Raw genomic sequence first — 20,366 nt, 5'->3', positions numbered from 1 at the left:
AGGCAGCTGGCCAGGGAACGATGCTGGCTCCAGGTCTCGGCTCTTCTCGGGGTGCGGGCAGCAAGGCCCTCTCGGATGGCAGCTGCAGAGGAGCTCCAGGTCCCGGCTCTTCTCGGGGTGGCGCACAGCAGAAGCAGCGGTCTGGGCAGGGACCGGTGAGTCATGCCCCAGGCAGCTTTCACCGGATTGCAGATTCCTGTAAGAGCAGATCAGGGACATCTCTCGAGGGACAGCCGGCCAACCCAAGGTGCCTCTGGCTCGTCTCGGCTGCTCCGAGTTGGCACCTGAATGGCTCATCTCTGAAAGCCAGAGGGTGAACGTGTCCCTCGCTCTGCTGCCTGGGCTCCCTGCAGCCTGGAGCTTCCTGGGCCCTGAAGCGGGAGGAGCTGGTGGAGATCCACGGTGGTAGCCCCCACGCCCTGGCTTGCCCTGCTGCTCGGGCCAGGGGTGCTGTTTGCTTGTCCCGCGCCCCAAACGGCAAACGAGCACCCTCCCCTGGCCCCTCAGCAGGCCCCCGCCTGGCCTTCTCCTCCCCATCTCAGTGCCCTTGGGGGGTTGAAGGGGGGATTCTGCCAATGGGCGCCCTCTTCTCCGGCTGCTGGCTGGGCACAGCCCGTGGGGATCCCCAGGAGGAGCAAAGAAGGCGCAGGGAGAGCCCATTCCTTCTGCTTTTTTTTTCTGGAAGAAGCTCAGCCTTCTCCAATCAGCCCCCCGCCACCTCTCTCCAGGGTCTGGTAGCCACCCTCTCTTTCCACCCGGGTCCAGGGAGTGACATCTCCCCATGGTGACCTGCTCTACTGTGTGCTCCTGAGGTCTCCTTTAACTCTACCGGACTCCTTTATTCAACCCTTGTCAAAAGACCCCATGGCCGGGCTCGGTGGCACACGTCTGTCATCCCAGCAGCTGGGAGGCTGAGGCAGGAGGATCTCGAGTTCAAAGCCAGCCTCAGCCACAGCGAGGCCCTAAGCCACTCAGGGAGACCCTGTCTCTCAATAAAACACAGAATAGGGCTGGGATGGGGCTCAGTGGTCGAGGGCCCCTGGGTTCAATCCCCAGTGCTACCCCCATTCCAAAAAAAAAAGAACCCCTGGCCCGACTTGTGGACACCAGAGTGATGCTAATGCTTAGGTAAGAGCAGAGCAGACCCCTCCCACTCTGCATAGCGAGAGCCACCAAGCCTCGACAAGAATCCTTTGGCCGTCTTGAGCAGAACCCGTGGTCCCTCATTTGGAACAAAATCCAAACTCCCACGTGAGGCTGAGAAGGCGTGAGCCGCCCTGCAGACCCCTCTCCCTGTGGGCTTCCTCGGTCCCACCCCAGCCACAGTGGTCTCCCTGCCGATCCCTGCACACGCCAGGCCTGCTCTTTGAGAATCTCACAGATCGTCAAGGGCAACCCTCATTCCCACAGACTCCCCAGTGGACATCCATTTTTTAAATGGATTTTATTTTTTGAGCATCAGGAAGCTGCAAACTGGAGAGTCTGTGGGAAATGGCAGGTTACATAAGCAAGGGAGGGGCCGCTAATGAGCCTCACGCAGCTCTCCTGGTCTGGCTTCTGTCTCTCCACCTGAGACAGAGGCGGGGACCAGGGCGACATTTCCTCACCATAAACACACAGTGCAAAGACACCGGGTGACAAGGGACAGCATCCGTGGTGCTCAGGAGCCACGGGTCCTGGGTGGCCACGTGGCAAGCCACACACCAGAACTCTGGACCCTTGTGGCAAGATGTGGCCCTTCTTCAAGACAAACTTGAAGTTTTTTATTTTTCATTTTTTTTCAGCACTGAGGACTGAATCCTGGGCCTCGTGCATCCTAAGCAAGTCACCACCCCTGAGCTACATCCCCAGCCCAAAGTTTTAATTTTTATGTTCTGATATTTAAAAAAGAAATACCTGTCCATCCAGGCACAGTGGCACACTCCTGCTATCCCCGGCTACTCCAGAGGCTGAGGCAGGAGGATCCCAAGTTCAAGGCTAGCCTGGGAAACTTGGCAAGATCCTGACTCAAAATAAGAAATTAGGGGCTGGGGTTGTGGCTCAGAGGTAGAGCGCTCGCCTGGCACGTGTGGGGCACTGAGTTCGATCCTCAGCACCACGTGAAAACAAATAAATAAAAATAAAGGTACTGTGTTCATCTACAACTAAAAAATAATAAAAAAATAAGTCAATAGATAAAAGGGGCTGGGGATGTAGCTCTGTGGTAGAGCACCCCGGGGCTGAATCCCCAGCACCAAAAACAAAGCAAAAGCAAACAAACAAAACCCAAAACTCTGGGCAGATCACATTCAACCTGTCTTGCTCCTGGATTTCACACGGACGCTCCGGGAGCTGGGAGGCTTTCGCTGTGAACTCAGCAGGCTCAGCGTCGCGTCCACTTGATAATCACGTGTTGGATGAGCGTATGGAAAGGGAGTCTTCCCACCTGACTTCCTGGAGTTCAGAAGTACCTGAGAAACAGAGCGGATCCCCTGTTGGGAATGTAGAACATACAGGTTCAGAGGGGGAAGAGGCTTGTCCCCTCGAGCTGGGAGCTTTGAGGACTATATTTGCTCCTGGGCTCCGATGTGGCACAGAAGAACTTTTTTTGAAGATTAGATTTCTGTACAACTTGGTCTGGGGCTGACATGGGTCAGTGTCTATGGACATGCCTGGTTTTATAGTCACGGCTGTTGGCTTTGTGTACTGGCTGTAGGTAATTTTACTATTGCTCCCAACTGGAAACAAAAATGGAAACCTATAACCAGTCATAGTCTGTTAGCACCAAGAAAGGCTCATGACTCATGTTTTGAAGTGTGTCCTCAAGACAAGATCTAGCTCATTTAGGTGGTAAGTTCTATCCAAGTTTCCTATGGGGCTGACTCGCTCAAATATCGTATCTGAACCTGGGCACCAGTCTCATCTCTGTTGTCCCACCTGGCAGACATTTAGGATCTCACATTGACCTTTTCTGCATGATGTATGGGTCAGTTTTCCATGGCTATAACAAAACACCTGAAGCTAGGTACTTGGTGAAGAAAATAAGTTCATTGAAGTCACAGTTTTGGAGACTGAAAGTCCAAGACTAGGCAACCCCATGTGTTTGGCTTCTGTGAGGGCCCCCAGGGCTGCCACTCTAACAGGAAATCCCACAGTGAGGTGGTACTCTAACAGGAGACCATACGGTGAGGCGGGAAGCCAGAGGGATTCCTGGTCCAGGCTTGTTCCTTTCTCTGGAGAAACCAGCAGGGGTCCCTGGAGACCTATGTTAATGCCTCCCAATGACCCAGTCACCTCCCACTAGTGGCAGCTCTCGAAGGTTCCACCACCTGTCAACATGATCACACGGAGAACCCTGCTTTCAGTACACAGCACCTGCCCCCCACCCGCCACTCCAAAGCCCTTAGAAAGGAGCACGGGGTGACCAGGATCCAGCAGCGGCAGAAGCAGGGAGGGCGGGGGAAGGGGAGTTCTTCCCTCCCGTGGGCAGAAGTCCTCTGGGGCTCCCCAGCAGCACGCGGTGTCTGGCTCTCCCTGCCTGCACGGTAAGCAGGAGGCCCATCATCTGCTCAAACGCTAAATAGATGTGAGCAGTACTTTATTGGATCAGCTCAAGGTGATTACGATTCGTTCTTGGAACGCGTTCATCACTCTGTAACACCTGCGTGTGACTCGGCTTTCTGGACAGATAGAATGACTCCCGGCTCTGAGCCAACCAGCCAGATGCCGTCATCCTGATGAGAGAGACCCATTCGGATAGACGGGCAAACTTCGCTCCCAGGATTTCCGACCCGGGTTTATCTTGATATTTCCCAGAGTGAAGTTCCCCAACTTTTTGGGGGGGTCCTGCACAGCAGCAGTTGACGCACTTATTTTAGTCCTAGGACCACCTAGTCCCCAAATATAGAAGGCCAACTTATCAAGCTGACAAGAGCAATGGCCTCAGAGGAAAGCAACTAGGAAACTTGAGTGTGCGTTCATCACCTGCTTTCTCTGTCCCTCTCTGCCATTGTCCCCACGGGACCTGCCTGTTGAGATATACTAGCAACAACTGCTCTTGCTTATCCCCAAATAACTCAAGCCATATTGAAAGCCTGCAGCCCAAACTTCCACAAACAAAGTTAATTTTACATAGTCGAACTGCTGTTTGATAATTTATAATCGTGCAACATTCAACCATTTGGACAAAAAAAAAAAAATAGAACAAACATTTACATACCTGCCAGTTGACTTTATCTAATGTGAACATTTTGCTTTATTGCCTTGGGTTTTTTGTTTGTTTGTTTGATTTTTTTGGTACTGAGGATTGAACCCAGGGTGCTTAACCACTGAGCTACATCCCCAGTCCTTTTTATTTTTATTTTTTTATTTTGATACAGGGTCTTGCTGAATTGCTTAGGGCCTCTCTAAGTTGCTGAGGCTGGCCCTGATCTTGCCATCCTCCTGCCTCAGCCTCCTGAGTTGCTGGGATTGTAGGTTTGCTTCACCATGCTCAGCTTGCTTTGGTATTTTTCAAGGAATAAAATATTGTTAATATTGTTGAAGCTCTTTGGTGTGCCTTTCCCAAATCTCATTTCCCTCTCTGCCTCCCTTCCTTCCCAGAAGTAGCCACTACCCTGAATTTGTGTTGACCAACTTCATGCAAGATTTCTCCTATTAGTACATATTCCAATTAGTATATATATATATATATATATATATATATATATATATATATACTATATGCTTATATATACTATAAAAATATATAAAAATATATTTATATTTATATATTTTAAAATATACTACTAAATACTATAGGCATATAGTATTTACATTAATACTAATAGTATCCCCCCCCCCCGGGAAGACAATCCACATATAAAATACTGCAAATACTCTTCTGCAATTTGTTCCTCTAGCTCAACACTATATTTTGCAGATTTATCTGTGGTGCTTCTCTCAGCCCTGGCTCATGCACATTAACTGCTCTATCATATTCCTTTGTATGAATTTATTTGTGCATTTTCCCTTGATGAATGTTGGCTATCTCTAACTTTTCAGAAATACAGCCACAAACACTCCTGACCTTGTCCCCCCACCCTGGAACCTTCTCCAGGGCCAAGGCTTTCAGAATGACCTGACTGCCACCCACTATCAGAAATGAATTCTACACTGGGACCCCGTGTAACCCCCACACACACACACACTCACACATGGGCACAGACACACACCACAGTTCTGAACAATAATACTCTGACTACATTTTCAAAAGCATTCTCTTAATTTCTATCATAATGCTCTTCACCAGGTTGATGGAGTCCCATTCCTACTCTGCTGAGAGTTCTTAGGAAAGGCTGTTGAGTTTTGTCCAATTGTTTTTCTGCCCATTTAAGATGATCCTAGGGTTTTTAAATCCCGCCCATCAGGTGAAGTGGGGTGTGGATTTCCGAGGTTGAGCCAACCTTGCATTCCTGGGATCGGCTTTGCCAGGCCACGTGGCAATGCACTGTGTGCCAAGCTGCCAGGTCTGAGGGCACTGTCCTTGGAAGATTGTCCTCATGCCTAATACCCACTGCAAGAGTGCAGGTCCCCAAGGCCTTCCTCACTTCCTACCAGCTGGCTACAAATTGGGGGGTTCCCACAAACACCTTCAGGTCTGATTATTCAGTAAAATCAAAATTCAGGAAAGCATTCTACTCACAATTACTGTCCTATTATAACAAAAGACAGAAGTCAGAAAGAACCGGAAGAAGAGACACTGCACAAAGTCTGGGAGGGTTCCAAGCGTGAAGCTTCCTTGTTCTCAGGGTCACATTACTCTCTGGGCATCAGAGTGTGACAATGCTTAGAGGACTGGAAAATGGGTAATGCCCCCAAGCCTCGGGGTCCTTCTTGGCTCCTCCATGCAGACAAGATGGACTGAGTCATTGCCACGTGGCTGACCTCAGTCTCTAGGCCCCTTCCTCCCCAGAAGATGCAGCTGATTTCATTTGACTCACAGCCTCAACTCTCTAGTCACATACCTGGTCTTTCTGGTGTGGCCATTCTGAGTCACCCATTGGCAGAAACCATCAGTCGGGGTCTGAGATACCTACCACAAATAACAAAGGCACTCTTGTGGCTCCGGATGTAGCTCCACGGGGCAGCACTTGCCTGGCACACATGAGGCCCATCCCCAGCACAGCGAAGGAAGAAAAGAAAAAGAAATTCTGTTGAGTGGGGGTGTGTCTTTGTGGTAGCGCACTGCTTACCTCATCTGCAAGAGGTCCTGGGTTCTGTCCCCTGCACAAAAAAAAAAAAAAAAAAAAAAAAAAAAAAAGAAAGAAAGGGAAAAAAGAATTGAAAAGAAAAAAAGATGCTATCTTTTAGAAAATTCCAGAGTAGAGGTATCACCCAGAAGCCAAGAACAAAGAGAAGCTGAATTCATCCTTCTGCAGATGTGTTATCCTTTCTAATGTAGCTAAATTTAATTTGCTATTCTGTGTTAAGAACTCCAAATCTATGCTCATGAGGGATATTAATCTGCACTGTGGTGGATTTTTGACACATACTTTTAATCAAATTTTAAAAGCTTCCTTCTGGTCCCAGTTTGCTAAGTATATTTGACTTTAGTCAGATGCTTTTTCTGCATCTATGAGGATGATGATATAGTTATTTTTCTTTAATTGGTTAATATGATGAATTCTATTATGAGAACTTCTGGTGTTGAGCAATTTCCATTCTAGAAAAATAATTTTTAATGTCATGTAAGCTTTTCTTTTATTGAACATGATCCATTTTAATATCACAAATACTCCTTTTTAAAAGTGAAACTACTTCTCTACATTTGCAAATGCAAATCCTTTTGGCATTGTGTTCCAGGAGCATTTATATGTTTCTGAAAATATCAAATTGAAACCTTATAGAAAATGCAGTTCTCCTATCCACATTCCTCTTTTTTTCTTCCTTAACCCTCCTTGAAGTTATAACTCTTAAGAACCGAGGTGGCCGGGGCTGTAGCTCAGTGGCAGAGCACTTGCCTAGCCCTGGGGAGGCACTGGGTTTGATCCTCGGCACCTCTTAAAAATAAATAAAGAAAAGGCATGTTGTCCATCTACAACTACAAAATAAATAGAATTCGGTCTGCCTCCTAAGAGGGACTTTCTTTGCATTTATAAACTGTAACATTTTAAATTTTAATAGAACACGCCTATACCCACATGTATGTTCATGCTCCACGGTTCAAATCATACAAGTGTAATTCTGCTTTGTCAATCTGTAATTTGTTCTGGATTTTTTTTTCCATGTTGTCACAAGTACACGTGTCCTCATTCTAATAACTTGGCTGTATGATGTCATATGAGAAGACAACCATTCCTCCAGCTACCCTCGAACTTCTCCAGGTAGAAATGAGTGACACCGCTGGTTCTTAATATATACAGGATTGTTGTTATTTTAACAAATGCTATCAAAATCGCTCACCAAAGTGGCTATCCCAGAGCCTTCAATGCACCCGTTGACCTTTCCTCAAGTCCACACATACTCTGGCGAGTTGCTGTGACCTTGATGGAGCAAGGCACAGTCTCTCTCCAAGCCCCCAGTGACTCCATCTGCAGGAGATGGCAGTTGGGTGGCCCCCATCAGTGCCTGAGATGGTGTAATGATAGGTTTGCAGCCTCTGAGTGGGTCGGGAGTGACTGCCCTAGAGGAAACCCTGAGAGGAGGAGGGTGCATCTGGCAGCCAAGCTGAAGGCAGGCAATTTAGAAGCACTTGGTCCTCATCTCAGCTCCTCCATTAGCACAGTGACAATTTATCTGGTGCTTTCATGCAAAAGTCCCCTCTGGAAGGCCTAAACACCCTGTTCCAGAAGAGCTCACCTACTAAGGTCACCAAGCTTGACAGAGGACTGGGTCATTTTCATTTTCTGAAACTCCCAGCAAATTAAAAAAAAATAATAATAATAAGGCCAGCAGGGTTAGCAAAACTGTGTGTATCTTATTGCCACGGAACAAATAAATACTCTCAGCAAATGCAGAGCAACATCATTGCACTAGTCAAAGATAATTATAGGATTTACAGACAATATTAATTCATAATGTAGTACAGATGGTATGGTCCAGGAATGGAACGCACATTTACCACTATATGAAAAATAGCTTTCTTTTCCAAGTCTACCATGGTGATGCTGTGTCTGAATGTTTAAGGGCCCTAGGAAAAGGCTAAATTTGAGCAACTTTCTAAATGTGCGACAGGACATTTACTTCTCCATCCTCCCCAGGTTCAACCACTCTGGGCAGACAGGAAAGAGAGACGTTCTGTTTGACCTTTCTCACTCCCATACCTGTGTTGAGGACCCACATTCTGAGCAAATGTGAGTGCATTTTATAGTTTTAATCTATGCCTTTGGGTCTATTTTAGCAGAGTGAAAGAGAAAAAAAATTTCTTCTGCCTTTGGAGTTGTGAAAAGGCAGAGATGACAGAGATGAGGTATGTTCTGGGACATGGAGGAGACGGATTCTGCAATGTGGTGGAGATGGGTTCTGGGAAAGGACAGAGGTGTGTGTCCAAGACAATTGCAGGACTTCAAGACAATATTAATTCATATTCATATTCTGAGACAGCAAGTGGGTGGATTCTAGGCCACCCCCGTTGAGGTAGATACTTAAGTCAAGTACCCGAGGGGGTCCTGGGACCGGGTTGAGAGATGGATTCTGGTCAGAATGAGGATGATTCTGGGCCATGAGAGAAATGAATTCGGGGACATGGAAGCAGTCGGTTCTAGGACAGGGACAGATGGATTGTGGGCAGGCCAGCCCACTCTTGCTCCCAGAACCCACCCATGCATTGTTCCCCTGGAACCCAAGCCACATCCCATAGACACTCTTGGCTTATTCTCTCCCACAGGCCTGGCTCAAACCTGGCTTCTCGGAGCGGCCTCCCTGCCCCCTCCCCACTAGGTCTGCCCCGACCCTGCCCTGCCCAGCACTGCGCGGCGGGGGAGGACTGTAGACTTGGAGCTGTAACAGCGGGTCCCTTGTCTACTCGCCGCTAGACCAGGACTCCCTGTGGGCAGGGGCCATCTGAACAGCGCCGCGCAGAGCTCAGGGCCAGGCACCGAGGTTCCCCGGCTAACGCGGTTTCCATCAGACGAGGATCCTGTTTGATTTGCGATTTCATGCCTGGTGGCCGGGGCCTCAGAAGTCTATGTTGAGTCAATCAATAAAGGAAAGCAGGGCAAGGGGGCGGGGGCGGAGGGGAGTAAAGAGAATGCCCAGGAGGGAAGGCAGGAGGGAGGCGCTCGGAGAGCTCGGGAGCCCGCGGGAGGGTGAGGGAGACGCGCAGAGCCCGGAGGGCGGGCGACACGGCGCACGGGGACCTGATGAATGACTGTCGCCGCGGTCGCCGGCGCGCACCAGGGCCTGGGCAGGCGGCGCGGCTGGGTGTGCACGGGAAGGACCCTCCGGGGAAGCCCGGGCGCCCGGGGCGCGGCGCGGCAGGTGCACGTGCCGGGGTCCCGGCCCCGCCTGCCCCGCCCGCGCCCCTCCCCGCGGCCCGCCGCGCGCGGCATTGTGGGAGTTGTGGTCCTCGCGGCCCCGCGGAGCGCAGCGCGGCGTCGGCACCGGCGGGGGCACCGGTTCGGCTCGGCTCGGCTGGGCTCCGGCGGCGTGGGCCCGGCAGGTGCCGGGCGGTGGCCCCGCGGCGCGGGCAGGGGGCGTCCGCGTGTCAGCGCCCTCGGGCGGCCGCGTTGTTGCCTGGTGCCAGCAGCCGCCCCCGCCGCCCGCGCGCCCGGGCGCAGGTAAGCGGCGTCTCCGGGGCTGCGGGGCGGGAGGGCGGCGCGGCCCGGCCGATCCCGGGTCGGGGCTTGGAGGCGCGGGCCGGGCGGTCAGGCTCGCGGTCTCCGCGCTTGGCGCTGCCGCCGAGGATGCTCCCGGACGTCTCGACCGCATCCCGGCTCGGCCCAGGGGCCCTGCGGCCAGCGCTCGCTACGTGCCGGGCCGCCGCCGTGACGGGGATCGCGGCCGACCGGGCATCACCCTCCTCCTCCCCCTCCTCCCCCTCCCCCTCCTCCTCCCCGCCCGGTCGCAGTCCCCTCCCCCTCTCCTCCTCCCCCGGGAACCCCGGCTCCTGGCCTCCTCTCCGCCTCTCCCAGCCCTCAGCATCACCCGCTTCCCACATTCCCCGTGGTGACCCACCTCCCCTGTCCCATTAGCTGTCAGGCGCCATAAACCTCCTGCCCTCATCGCAGCCGATCGCCCACTTTTCCTGGCAACACTCACCTTCCCCGTCCCATCCCCCTCACCCCCTGACTTCCTGGTGGTCACCGTCTGCGTTAACTCATCCTGTGCCTGCCCCTCTTTCCCACTCTCCAGGCCGGTGGGTGCTGAGAACGCTGGCCCAGAGAGTGCGGGAGGGAAGAGCCCCACCGGGAGAGCTGGCCCCAGCGCAGCAGTCTGGCTCCGGAGTGGAGTGGAGAGGGTTCCATGCATCACACTCCTGGCCCAGCGCTGGGCTGCTCCTTTCTGGGTGTTCAGGGTGGCCTGGTCCTGAGGTGACCAGAAGCTCTGGAACACTGGGCAGCCCCTTGAACTGGCCATTTAAACTGGGGTAGCTGGGTCAGGCAGGGTCTGCAGGCGTTCATCCTGTCAGAAGTTACATTTGATTGGGCTTGAATTTGGACCCTATTCCCCAGAGCCAACTGACATTTAAGGTCTGAGTTTGCATGTTATTATTAAAGTGTGGAGCCCTGAGATGTTTCCATCCGTGGTGGGGACAGAAATGAAACATGCAAATGAACAGATGTGGGTAGAAGGCTGGAAGTTACTGTTGTCCCTGAGAGAAGGAGCTGTGTGCTCCTGTGGCGGTGGGGGCTGTCGCTGGGGGGTTGAATGTTTGGAGCAATTCATAAGAAACGACCACATTTGAGGGTTTCTTTTAGTGTCATGGATAGGCTGTGGGCTTGTACATCCACCTCTGGTCGCCGAACTATTTTGGCTAAAAGTGATTGGCAGGTATAGAAAGTCCAAACTTCAGCTCTCAGGTTCATGGCCTCCTGAGGAGGGTCCGAAGCTGGGATTCACAGCGTCAGGTCTTCACAGCTGTGGGTTCGCTGCTGCTTGGAGAGGGCGCATGGCTGACAGATGAAGCTTCCCGCAGGAGGGGGGGAGCAGCTGGGTGGCCAGTGGCGAGGTCCCTCCTCATCTGCCCGGTTCTCTGTGTCTGCATTTTGTGGACTTGAACTTGGGTGATTCGCAGGGCTGCTGGGAACTCACACTTAACAGGTGTGTTAAATCATCGCCATCTCACTCCTAGAGCGTCCAGGAAGAAACTGCTCCTGAGAGACAGAGTTTGAGAATTCCAATTAGGGTATCAGCACAGTGGTGGGGGGAATCCTTTCCCCAGAAGCACTAGTTCTCTCCCTCGTGACAGCCTCACGCTGAATTTCAGGAATCCCGGGGTTCTGCCTGGGATGGCTGCAAACAAGACACCTTTCTTTAATCTGGGTTGAGAGGAAGGAGCTGCTGGTCTAGGAGAAGACAAGAGGGATGAGTCTCCATATCCAGTGGGATCCAGCCCTTCCCTGTTCTGCATCCGAGGAGCAATTGGGACCGTGTTGGGGGGAGGGTAGCCTCTAACCTCCCCACACTGGTGTTTTTCCTAGAAACATAAAAAAATTCCCATGAATATTCAGAGTGTGTTTTTGACTTACTAAACATTGTAGTCAAGTGATTCTTTATTCAACCAAAACTGGGAAGAAGCCAGTAGGCAGTTAATGAGCACCTAAGGTTTCCCTTAGCAAGCCTGGGGACAGAAAAATCACTTGAGATTTGGGTCTGAAGAGCGCTGGGCGTTCACACTGAGCTGTCGGGATCCAGTGGAGTCCTCCTTTCATGACCCTCCTCTGGTTGGCTGGCCAGCCCTAGGGGGTGCCGCCCCTCCTGGCAGTCACCAGCACTTATTGGGTGTTCCCAGCGACGCAGTCCTAGTACTTTGTGTGCACCTTCAGCCGGAGAGAGGAATGTGAGCCCCATTTGTTGGTTACAGAAGCTGAGACTTGGCGAGGGCCGTGACCTGCCTGGGGTTGGCATTGACACTTGATCCTGCCCGTCTCCAGTTTGGGCTCAGAACTTCTCTGCTGAGCAGCAAAAGTTTTCGAGGCCAAGGGTGTCCCCAGGGAAAGGGGAGGGTCCCATCTCCCCATTTGTTCAGCTGTCTTCCTATATTCCCGGGAGAGAAGGGGAAAACACAAAGTGACGTCTCCAGGAGTGGGGAGGTAGAGGCTTGTTGAGGAACAGAGCGCTGCTGTTCCCAGCTGCTCAGAGAAAGCGAGGCAGAGAAAGGGACTCGCAGACACGCAGCCCAGGTCTGAGAGGGTCGCGCCGCTGGACACCGGGGCCATGATCTTCCCTTGGGTTTCTGGATAACTGTGGTGTTGGCCACCGGCCCAACCATAGGCAGGATGACTGGCAAACCACAGCTTCCTGTTTGGGAAAGTGCAGGAAACTGAGTCACAGGCCTGGAAGGACTCCTACTTCCACGCCACCCCATTGCTCACTGACCACGTGGGTGAGCTAGTGCCTTGTCTCCAAGCTGGAAAGCAGAAGAGCCCTGTGTCGGTCACAGGTGTGACCCCAGGGCACCCACTTCCTTTCCCAAGTCGGTATTAGCCGAACCCTGGACTGAGGGCAACCAGATTCAGTAAGAATGGTGATGTGCTTGGGAAGAGAAAGGAAAACCACTCAGACAGACCCTTTGTCATTGATGAGGTACTTTCCCTTAAAGGCAGTAATTAAAGGGGAATAACAGACAGTAAGATGGACACACGTAGGCTTAGAAGGCACATGGAGTTTGTATCCAGGCTCTGGCTGTGTGACTTGGGTGAGCTGTTTGACCTCTCTGGGCCTCAGTTTTCTCATCTCTAAGATGGGGACAGTAGCACCTCCTAGGGTGTCGCAGAGTTACCAAGCCATCCCTGATGGATGTAGAGGAGCAACGGCTGGTCTTTTGGGAAATGGGGGTGCAGGTAAAATGAGGGTAGGATATACAAGACTGCCAAGTGTCCCTGACCATCAGGGGCTTTACAAAATGACCCAGAGCTTCACACTTGAAGAGTCTTTAATGTTTAACATTTATGCTGTATTCTCTTTCTTTCATTCCAGGTTTGGATTTTGGAAAAAAAAGTCTTCTGGCAGAGACCTGGAGCTTGCTAGTGTGATGTAGACCATCTCCTGCCACCCTGCCTCAGTGACTTTCGCTGGGAGTGGAGTGGCAGGTCCAGCTGGCCAGCCTCAGCATTCATCGATGTCACCCGTGGCAGGCTTCGAGGAACAGTGGCGGCCATGCCCTCCTCGGCCCCAGCGGCTCCTTCTCCCCCACACTAATCTGCATGGTGTGGGTGCCCCTGGGACCCCAGAGGACTGAACGTCTGATCTGGCTTCACACCCCCAGTAACAAGTCCCCCAAGATGTCGCTCGAGTGGCTGGTAGCCTGGGGTTGGTCACTGGACGGCCTCAGGGACTGCGTGGCCACCGGCATCCAGTCGGTGCGGGACTGCGACAGCACGGCCGTGGTCACCGTGGCCTGCCTGCTGGTCCTGTTCGTGTGGTACTGTTACCACGTGGGCAGGGAGCAGCCGCGGCCCTACGTGTCGGTGAACGCGCTCATGCAGGGCGCCGAGGCGCACGGGCTGCAGAATGGCTTCGCCTACTGCCAGGCGCCCGAGTGCGTGCGCTGCACCCACGAGGGCCTCAACCAGAAGCTCTACCACAACCTGCAGGAGTACGCCAAGCGCTACTCGTGGTCCGGCATGGGCCGCATCCACAAGGGCATCCGCGAGCAGGGCCGCTACCTCAGCAGCCGGCCCTCCATCCAGAAGCCCGAGGTCTTCTTCCTGCCCGACCTGCCCACCTCGCCCTACTTCTCCCGGGAAGCGCAGAAGCACGACGTGGAGCTGCTCGAGCGGAACTTCCAGACCGTCCTGTGCGAGTTCGAGGCCCTCTACAAGGCCTTCTCGAACTGCAGCCTCCCGCAGGGCTGGAAGCTCAACAGCACCCCCAGCGGGGAGTGGCTCACCTTTTACTTGGTCAATCAGGGGGTTTGCGTCCCCAGGAACTGCAGGAAGTGCCCACGGACGTACCGCTTGCTCGGAAGCCTTCGGACCTGTATTGGGAACAATGTTTTTGGAAATGCGTGCATCTCCGTGCTGAGCCCCGGGACTGTGATCACGGAGCACTACGGGCCCACGAACATCCGCATCCGGTGCCACTTAGGTAGGTGGCGGGGACAGGGGTCCGCGGCGTGCACGCGTGTAGTACGGCGCCTCTGCCGTCGGAGAAAGGAAACACCGCGAGAGCCAGACGTGTGCCTTAGGCTGACGGTGCTTTTACCAAAGGTGGATGATCTTGTGTTAGTAGTTGGGACAGCAGCAGCTGAGTCCTGGAAGGAATTTGTCGTCACTGTGAACCTAGGGTTTTGTTCTTGTTTTTTTTTTTTTTTTTGGGGGGGGGATTGAGCCTAGAGGTGCTTAACCACTGAACCGCATCCCCACCCCTTTTTATTTTTTGAGACAGGGTCTCTAAGTTGCTTAGGGCCTTGCTAGTTGCTAAGGCTGGTTTTGAAATTGTGATCCTCCTTTCTCAGCCTCCCATGTGGCTGGGATTACAGGTGTGCATCGCTGCACCGGGTCTAGTATAAACCTAATTATTATTATTTTTTATGGTTTTGGCAGTGGACTCAGGGCCTCAGATATGCTTAACACACACTCTAACATATGCCCTAAGCCAATGTCTGACAGACGCTCTGGCCAGAACTTTTTGCAGTGAGGAAAACGTTCTCCATCTTCATTGTCCAAAAGTATGTCCTAACCACCTTCGGCCCCAAGTGCTTGAACACGGCTGGAGTAACCGAAAGGTTCAATTTTTAACTGAACCAAGGGGTGCTCTACCGCTAAGCCACACCCTCATCCCTTTTTATTTTTTATTTTGAGTCAGGGTCTTGCTAAGTTGCTGAGGCTGACCTTGAACCTGCGATCCTCCTGCCCCAGCCCCCCCCCCTCCAGTGGCTGGGATTGCAGGTGTGCATCACCATGCCTGGCTTGATTTCAGTTTTAATGGCCACATTTGGCCAGTGGCTACTGTCTCAGCCAACATAGCTCTAGAGCCAAAAGCTGTCACAAAGACCCTTGAGGTTCCTAGTGGCTTTAAGAGCCTGTGAAAGGTATGTTGGTGCTTCCTGATCATCAAGGAGGATGTGAGGCCTGGTGGGGAGTCCTGGGAGGTGGAAGTGTGTGTGTTCAGCAGTGGGGCAGGGGCTGGGGCAGGCCACCTGCACTGCAGCCGTCCCATGAGCTGGCTGCATATTTCACCTCTCTGAGCCTCCGCTTCCTCAGGTAGAAAGTGGAGGTCAAATGACGGTCCTCTGCAGAGCCAGCCTGATGCCCAGCCAGGGGATGTGTATCACAGAGCCTCTGCCATCAAGGCAGGCCTAACCACAGCTTGGTGAGTGGGGGTCTCAGTCCCCAGGATGCCTTGTTCCCAGTGGACTGTGACAGAGGCTGGCTCGGGGGCCGTGGATCAGTCGCTAGCCTCTCAGGCTGAAGTGAGCCGAGATGGACAGTAGTAGCTTTAGGAAGGGACCACATGGCTTGGGCTTCAGAGGGGACAAGGAAAAGCGGAGTGGGGTTTCCTGAGTGTGCTCTGCAGGGGACCACGCTGGAGCTGCCCCCGGGAGCCCCCTGCAGCATCCCTGCTCCCCGCCCTCTGGGTGGGGACTCACTCTAGAAGACGCTGCTCCTAAGCTCCAGAGAAGAAAGGTCTAGACAGAGCCCTGGACGTGGTGGGGATTTCAAGAGCCAGGGTTGGGCAGGGGAGCTCCTGAGCCATGGTCTCGAGTCACGGTCAGCTGTGAGACTGGGTCTCCCTGGGCCCCAGAGTGCCCCCTGCAAAATGGAGAAGTCGGACTTACCTCCCAGGATGGCCGAGAGGATTGAAGGAGTGACATCCTGCTTGGCCACCCGGGACGGTGCCTGGCACACGTGGCTAAATGCTAGGTGGTAGCTGTCATGGTCAACCTGGTGTTGGAGGGTGTGAGAAATGACCCGCAAGATGTGGTCACTGCCCTTGGGACATGGCAGATGAATGGCTTAGGGAACAAGCAGATCTGAACCCAGGCCTGGCCCCCTTCCCGGTGCCCTTGGGCAGGCCCAGGGCTAAGCCTGTTCCCCCTCTGTGCTGGGCGGAGCCGCCTCCCTGTAGGGCTACTCTAGCATCGGGCATACACCTTGGCAGGAGGGGCCAAGCAGGTCATCTATGTGGCATGACGCTAAGCCAAGGGACGACGTGGTCAGTGAACCACTGGGCAGGGCTCCAGGCGCTCCGAGCTGTTGGAGGGAGCTGGCGCTGCAGGCAGGCTCTGGGCAGGCGCAGGGGGTGGGGGCTGACCTGAGGGCGGAGGGGGCCTGCTGGGCTGAGTGCGGGCGCGGCCCTTCCTGGAACTCGGGCCGCCATGGCCAGGTGAGCTGTGGGCCAGGCAGCCAGAGGCCTCAGGCCAGCTGGGCATCGTGCTGTTGAGGGGTGCTGGGGATGGGACCCAGGGTCCCAGGGGGAGGGCAGGCAGAGGCCCTGCAGGCAAATGTGGTGAAGTGCCAGGCTGATGCCGCCACCAAGGACGGGTAGCAAAGAAGTCCCCGTCACTACCGCCCCACCCCCGTGTGCCAGCGCCCCCCCGCCCCGCACAGTGGACATCAGTGTAGAACAGGACTTCAGGCCCTGGGCATGGCCCTCCTAGGCCCAGCTAGTACTCGCAACAAAAGGGGGTCCTCCTGTCCCCGCACAAGGTGTGGCTGGGTCCCCAGGGCCAAGGCCACCTCCACGGCCAGGTTCCCCCACGTGCTCCTCACGCAACCAGGCCCACGTTGAGATGCACCCCGTGACTTTGTGTGTTGGCCGAGCGGGTCCCCTCCTGCGGGTCCCCTCCTACAGCCACACTGGTGCCCGCTGTCCCAGCTGAAGGGAAGGAAGCACACAGTCCTGGGCCTCTGCTCTGTGGAGCGCTACGCCCTGCCGTGAGCTCCCTCTGGCTGTCGCTCCATGCTGACCACTCTGGGCCCACCGTCACCCCTGTGGGGCAGGCTGTGACAGGTCCCTGTACTGAGGCCCACTCAGGGAGCAGCTCTAGACCCCGACTCACCAGGCAGATGTCCAGGAGTCGCTGGAGAAGACCAGAGTGTGCACAGCCACCCCGGGCACAGGGAGGCCCTCCTGTCACTGTGGGTGTGGACGGTGCCCAGCCGTCCAACGGGAGGGGCCGGAGGACCAGCCTGTGTTCCCTGCCCCCTCCCAGTTGCTGGCCACCACCTCCTGAAGCAGGGGCCGCTGGGGGGACAGTTCCCCGGTGTCTTCCTGCTTCCGTCAGGGTCGGTGGGACAAAGGAGCAAACTCGAGGCCACCGAGGATCCTGGGACGGGCGGGACTGTCCAAGGCCACGCAGGGCCCCTCTGTCCCCCAAGGGCCTCCCAAATGCTCTGGGAGGAGTCTTCCTCGTTTGTGCCCCCCGGGCTGGTTGATGGGCGGAGGGCAGGAGGCCGGGGAGTGAGGTCAGGGGAGGCCGCGGTCAGCCAGCCGCACCCCGCTGCCCTGGCGCAGCAGCAGTGAGTCCTGGAGGGGCCAGAGAAAGGGGAGCTGGCCCTGCGGAGAGTTCCCTCATCCCAAAGCCTTCGCAAGCAGCAGAGCGACCCCAGCTGAGCCGCTGAGCACCGTCCAGAGACGGACTGTTGGCAGTTTGAACATGGAGACCACAGCCGTGAGCAGAGACCTCCGTGTAGCTGCTTGTGACCTGTGACTGTCATCTTATCAAAGTGTCCAGTAGCTACTCTTTTTGGGTTCAAAACAGATCAGCCCCAGCAAGGGCCAAATAGTAACTTTTCAGCAGATCCAGTCACCGCTCCATTACTCCTAGAGTGATACGGTGGCCTCTGCGCAGTGTTTATGTGGCCCAGACCTGCGCAGTCAACCTTCAGTTACTGGTAACAAGGCTGCATAGCAGCCTTGGAAGGCACATATACTAATGTCCCCTTTTCACAGATGAGGATGGTGAGGCTCAGAGAGGTTGAGTGGCTGGCCCAGAGTCACACAGCACAGACAGGTCCGAGCTCATCATCTGTCCCAAGTCGTCTGTCCTTCCTACACCTCCATGTGGTCTCCTCCAAGAGCCATCCACTTTGGCTTAAAGAGTACATAAAAATACTCCAGTTGCCAGAGAGAAAGAGAGTATGTTTTTGTCATAAGGACCCTGGATCCAGAGGGCATGCTGACTTGCTCAGGGTCACCCTTAGCCTAGTGCATCACTGAAGACAGATGGAGCCACCACTGACCCGCCCCCTCCCAGGGCCTCCTCCCGTGCCCTTCCTGAGCTGTCAGGCTGACCCACCCCCTGAGGAAGCCATCAGGCAGCTGTGACAGTACCTTTCTTTGTGGCAGCTGAGATGGTGGCAGCAGCCAAGTGTCTCGGCTGAGGCTGGGAATGGGGACGTGAAGGCCAGTGGTGTCCCCAAGGGATGGCCCTGGCTCGGCCTCACCGATGTCTCCAGAACCTGGCTCCTTGCGAGGGTGCCCACCCGTGCCCTCCTGAGGCCCAGCACTTCCTTGGGTGGCCTCCAGGTTGCAGGAGGAGGCCAGGAACCACACAGAGCCTCCACCCTGGGCCTCAGAATGGGTTAGAAGGTGGAATTCAAAGAGGCGAGCCCCTCGTAGGCCGCAGGCAGTTCATCGCAACTAGAAAGCCCAGGGGACAGGACTGTGGTGACAGCTGTGGACGGTGGTCTGGCTGGCCTTCACTCTCTGCTTTCCCACAAGGGCTCAAGACTCCGAGCGGCTGTGAGCTGGTGGTGGGGGGCGAGCCCCAGTGCTGGGCCGAGGGCCGCTGCCTGCTCTTCGACGACTCCTTCCTACACACCGCGTTCCACGAAGGTGGGTCCCCCCCACGTCGTTTTGTTTTTAACAGATTTTATTTTTTTGCCGCGTGCATGGGAAGCGCCCCTGGATCTCAGAAGGCGGCAGGTCCCTCTGCCCTGTGGTCACTGTAAGTGGAAGACCTTCAGCTTGTATTTCCTTAGATTTCTTTTTTCTTTCTTCCTTTCAGTCGTTTGCCTCTGAGATTCCTTTCTGGCCACCTAGTGCGTCCCTCTGGCTCCGTGACCAGAAAATGGTACCAGGGATTGAACTCGGGGCCCTCGACCACGGAGCCCCCGCCCCAGCCCTCTTCTGTGTTTTATTTAGCGACAGGGTCTCCCTGAGTTGCTTAGGACCTCCCTTTTGCTGAGGCTGGTTTTGAACTCGCGATCCTCCTGCCTCAGCCTCCCGAACCACTGTGACAGGCGGGCACCACAGCGCCCTGGCAGATTTTAGTTCTTAAAGAAATTTTAGGGGGCTGAGGCTGGGGTTCAGTGATAGATCACTGGCCTCACAAGTGCGAGGCCCTGGGTTTGATCCTCAGCACCACATAAAAATAAATAAATAAAATAAAGGTATTGTGTCCAACTACAACTAAAAAATAAATATTAAAAAAAAAAGTTTTAGGTTTCCCGAAAAAAACTGAGCAGAAAGTACCAAACATGCTCCTTCGCATCCCGGCCCCCAGCTGCCCGCGGCCACAGCGTCCCCAGCAGATCTGGACGCGTTATTACCTAAGTCTGAGCTCAAGTCTGGGCTTGCTCTTGGTGTGGCTTTGGACAGAGGGGACAGTGTCGTACCCAGTGGTTCCACTGCTGAAGAACAGCGCTTGTCCCCGCCTGGCCAGCTGCCCTGCAGTCCACCCGCTCAGAGGAGGGAGGTGTTGTGAGCCAGGCCAGGGACAGCACAGGTCCCCAGCCCAGAGCATGCAGGGTCGGGCCCTGCCACACCTGGGTCTTGGCCACAGGCCACCAACCTCTCCTCTGTCCCCCTCCCCACAGGGTCGGCAGAGGATGGCCCCCGGGTGGTCTTCATGGTGGACTTATGGCATCCGAACGTGGCAGCAGCCGAGCGGCAGGCCCTTGACTTCATCTTCGCTCCTGGGCGATGAGGACACCTCCCCGCTGGAGCGGCCAGGGGGGCTGGGGCACACCTGAGCGGACCCGGGACAGTGCGCCCACCGCGGCCACAGGCCACGCTCAGCACCTGCCTCCCGGGAAGCGCCCTGGGATCTCGGAGGGCGTGGTCCCTCTGCCACGTGGTCACTGTAAATGGAGCCTGCAGCTTGTGTTTCCTTAGGTTTCTTTTCTCCTCCTTCCTTCCAATTGTCGCTTCTGAGATTCCTTTCTGGCCAGCTAGTGCGTCCCCTGGGCCCGTGACCAGGGACACGGTGCCTCTGTGAGTCCGTCTGTCGCGTCGCCCCTTGGTTTCTACGTGTTTTCAAACAGAGTAACCAAACGGCCACTGTCCGGCTGTCGGAC

At 54.6% G+C, this 20,366-nt stretch overlaps 1 protein-coding gene across 1 annotated transcript; it reads left to right on the top strand.

Annotated features, from left to right (window-relative positions):
- The first annotated feature begins 13,325 nt into the window (after positions 1-13,325).
- Positions 13,326-20,047, top strand: Asphd2 (aspartate beta-hydroxylase domain containing 2). Its single transcript, XM_026408542.2, has 3 exons — positions 13,326-14,208; positions 18,790-18,903; positions 19,887-20,047. The coding sequence occupies exons 1-3, from the start codon at positions 13,326-13,328 to the stop codon at positions 19,994-19,996; spliced, it is 1,107 nt and encodes a 368-aa protein (XP_026264327.2). The 3' UTR covers positions 19,997-20,047.
- The last annotated feature ends 319 nt before the right edge of the window (positions 20,048-20,366 follow it).

Source organism: Urocitellus parryii, chromosome 3, assembly GCF_045843805.1.
Source record: "Urocitellus parryii isolate mUroPar1 chromosome 3, mUroPar1.hap1, whole genome shotgun sequence".
In the NCBI taxonomy this organism is placed as follows: Eukaryota; Metazoa; Chordata; class Mammalia; order Rodentia; family Sciuridae; genus Urocitellus; species Urocitellus parryii.
The sequence above is the reverse complement of the archived record's forward strand: the minus strand, read 5'-3'. Positions and strand labels throughout refer to the sequence as shown.